The 3,831-nt window shown below is 44.1% G+C and overlaps 1 protein-coding gene across 1 annotated transcript in view; it reads left to right on the top strand.

Moving 5' to 3' along the window:
- Positions 1-264: 264 nt before the first annotated feature.
- Positions 265-3,831, top strand: part of ubp1 (upstream binding protein 1) — a 13,296-nt gene continuing 9,729 nt past the window's right edge. The window contains exons 1-2 of the mRNA XM_057355230.1: positions 265-1,093; positions 3,584-3,735. Of these exons, the coding sequence (XP_057211213.1) occupies positions 978-1,093; positions 3,584-3,735 (268 nt within the window). The 5' untranslated portion in view covers positions 265-977. The remainder of the gene's footprint in view (positions 1,094-3,583; positions 3,736-3,831) is intronic.

Below are 3,831 nucleotides of genomic sequence, written 5' to 3'. Positions count from 1 at the left end.
TTCATAAATTTGCATTTTTGTTAAAAGTAAGATCATTTTTCGAATAAAATATATAAATATGTCTTGTTGTTACATTAATTAATATAAATGTTATTTTTTGGAAGTTGAAAGTGGCTTCTGCCTATCAGACTCCACTAGCCAGCCACAGAGACGATGACGACAGTTATGTGGATGTCCATTGGCCAATAGAGGTTTCGTTGCTCTGAGAAGAGCGAAGTGATTGGCTGTCAGATTGCCGAACAGATCCTTCCTGCGGCTGTGGATATCTAACGATTGGGGTTTGCAATTTGCATTGTGGTAGACAGAGGGCTGTGTCGATGTTTTGTGATCTTTGGCCCCTTATTAAATTCCTGAAGTGTCAGCCTAACCACGCACTCGGCACGATGAAATCGGGCGAGCGCTTTCGGAGGACAGCGTACAGAAAAACAGGGTACCGTGTTTAGGATTACCACAGCAGCCGAGAGATCAAAGCGAGCGAGGTCTGCCAGCCCAACTCGGGCGGACGTTGCGTGTGAATGCGGTGACTGTCAACAGCGTCATCCCACCCTGCTTTTATATAATGGAAGATTACGTACAGATATGATGTGCTAATACAGAACGGCGCGTAAGACGCAAGGTTCCCCCGGAATAAAGATAAACGTCTGCTAGGAAGTTGGAGACAGAAATAATTCCGTGTTGATGACCACAAAGGCGAGGCTCGAGTTTACTTCACGACGAGCTCATCCCGAGACGGACATTTCTCGCCTGTGTTCCTGTGAAACTGAAGCAATGGCGAGGCACACGGCAGTCCGGGCTCGAGTCATTTGTCTTGCTTTCATCAGTTAGCCTTCCGTGGGTGGCCACCTAACCCACATCTAGTAGGACTAGCAGACTCCTGCAGTCTGTCAGCTGCAACGCGAGCTCCGCGCAGGTGGTGTCGGTACGAGGTGAAGCTGGCGGCCCTTCGGTTAGAGTCGGAGGAGAAGGATCTGGGCGCCATGGCGTGGGTGCTGAAGATGGACGATGCTACCATCGAGTCTGGTCTTGTGCACGACTTTGATGCCAGTTTATCTGGCATCGGCCAGGAGCTCGGGGCTGGCGCGTACAGCATGAGGTTAGCGCACATGCAAATGGATCACCAGATTTCCAATACACTAGCCTGAACAGTGTTACACCTATGATGGCGAGCTAGTTGGCTAACTGTGTTGCCCTCAATTTTTGATTCGCAACGCTTAGAATACCAGCCGATGATATGGGAGATCACACAACATTTTTAGTTTGGTGCCATTGTTTACCAATTGTTTCATCGCGAGATTGTTGTTGTTGTCGTCGTCGGCCGGTTTAAATAGGGCTGTATCTGTGGCTTTAGCTAGCTCAAAACAAAAGACAACGAGTTGCATCTTTGTAATACTGCTTAAACAATATAAAGATCAGATCATTGTTATAAATTGTAAGTTAAGCATGAATTAATTTCTTCACACTTCTTTCGAGGGACCATAAATTCGATATACTAAAATGATAGCAGCCACATTTGAAGTAACTTTACGTTAACGTTACTTCCTGGAACAGGGTGTTTGCTCTTCTGGTCGAATGTAAGTAATTTCTGGTTATAAGAGGTGGAATAAGTTACATTTGAATCTGTTCGCAAGTGTTGTTTACTTGGGAACATATTTTGTCTGTAACTTGTTTAGCTTTTAAAGGTTAAACTGCATTACGTCATATGATACTGCGCATAGACGCAAAACTGTATGGTCCCTCGTGACGTCATTGGTCATTCGGGAGACCCAGAAACTGTTCATTGTTAAAAGTGGATAAAATATTCGAGGGGTTAGTCAGCACATCATTAGAATATTCTATTCACAGGTTTTGTGATGTGATTAAAAAATGCACATTTCACATCTAAATATGTTTAGATACTTATCAATAAGTCATCCATGGATTGATGCCCCCTGAAAACTATAAACTATCAATAAGTCATCCATGGCTTGATGCCCCCTGAAAACTATAAACTATCAACAAGTCATCCATGGCTTGATGCCCCCTGAAAACTATAAACTATCAACAAGTCATCCATGGATTGATGCCCCCTGAAAACTATAAACTATCAACAAGTCATCCATGGATTGATGCCCCCTGAAAACTATAAACTATTAATCATTTTCTCAGTGCGCGCACAACCTGACCAGCCCACCTGATCAACCAAGGATGTGAATTCACATAATTGATTTATTTTTTCAATGCTAGAGCCACAAAAATAACACTGCAGCTTTAAATTAGATTTTTTTCAGTGCAGAATATACTTCATAAAATTAGTCATTGAATAAAGATTGCAGTACTACTTGATCACAGTGTGTTCAATGCAATGGAAGAAACTGCACTGCCTCTAAACGGGCGGCAGTGGGTTTTATATTTCCATTTGGCCACAAGCGGTTTAAATTATGGTCACTTCATGATAGGGAATACACATTATGTACCAAGATCAGATCCCATTAAATTGTTACTCTGGCTGGCTTTAGGAGCTTGTGGTGGAAAGCGCAGCATCAGCATTTGATCTGTGCATATGCAGATGTCTGAAATACTTTGCGTGAGAGAGTCGTAATGAGGTAGCGTAGTCAGTGGTAGGGGTTACGTTCTGTGGGAGTGTTGTTATTGGTATGAGACTGAGGGAAGAGACCAGTTCACATGCTCCACGCCTGTGCTATCAAGTTTCTTGTTACTTTACCAGCACCATGCATCTCTGCTGTGTCTTCTGATGGCATTGGGCAGTGTTCGTACTCGAGTATTGTATGTTTATTTGGCATGAGCCTTATGGCTAATACTACCAAAATAGAGATGTTTTTGGTACACACGGCTTCCTCTGAAAGGCTTGTACAGGGTTGGCCAGTCTTCACCGAACAGGGTCGGGTCAGGTTAACATGGAGATACCCTTATCATTTTCCCCACTGTGTCTGTCCGTCTGTGCTGTGATGAAGTGCTAATGTGCTGTTTTAATGTAGCGCTTGAGGTGAACGAGGGTGTGATGCTTAGATTATCTAACTCGCGATCATCCCCGTCTGAGGAATGAGCAGCTGTGGAACGGAATGTTACAGTGGAGCTGCTCAAGTTTCAGAAAGCCGCTGCAGATTGCCAGGCAGTACGGACCCTGTAGGCGGCATGTCATGGTACAAACGTCACGTCAGGTCAAGCGCACTGACAGATTACTGACTCGGTGCTCTTTGCTGTGACTGCACTAACATGATAGCGTCTGTACATGTGTCTCAATGGTGAGACATTTTCCCTTTTTGTGGCAAGAATATTTCAATATGCGTGGCCCCTTTGGTGATAAAAAAAGACTTACAATGCAAATAAATGTTTATATCCCAACATTTGTGACTCCCTGTGTCGGTTATCGTTTTATTTCCCAGCAGTTTGATGAGAACTTTGTGTTTTTGTACGTTTGTGGTTCAGCAGGATAAGAGAGGCTGTGTGTTAGGTGTGAGCAGGCAGGGGGGTTCCCCATACCTGTTCCTATGACAACTACTTCTATGCTAAAAGCAGGAGATGGTGTGTGGTTCTTGACTGACATAACAATTCAATTTTTTCATAACGTTTATCTGTTTTGCAGTGATGTGTTGGCCCTGCCCATCTTTAAGCAGGAAGATGTTAGTGTTCCTGTGGAGTCCGACACCAAGAATCCTCCGTTTCAGTATGTGCTGTGTGCCGCCACGTCCCCCGCTGTTAAACTGCATGAGGAGACGCTTACCTACCTAAACCAAGGTATCATTTCCGTTCTGTTTGTCTCTCTCTGTCTCTCTGTCTCTCTCTCTCTCTCTCTCTCTCTGTCTCTCTCTCTCTCTCTCTGTCTCTCTCTCT

This window comes from Triplophysa rosa, linkage group LG16 (assembly GCF_024868665.1).
Source record: "Triplophysa rosa linkage group LG16, Trosa_1v2, whole genome shotgun sequence".
In the NCBI taxonomy this organism is placed as follows: domain Eukaryota; kingdom Metazoa; phylum Chordata; class Actinopteri; order Cypriniformes; family Nemacheilidae; genus Triplophysa; species Triplophysa rosa.
This window is presented reverse-complemented; position numbering and strand designations above follow the sequence as displayed.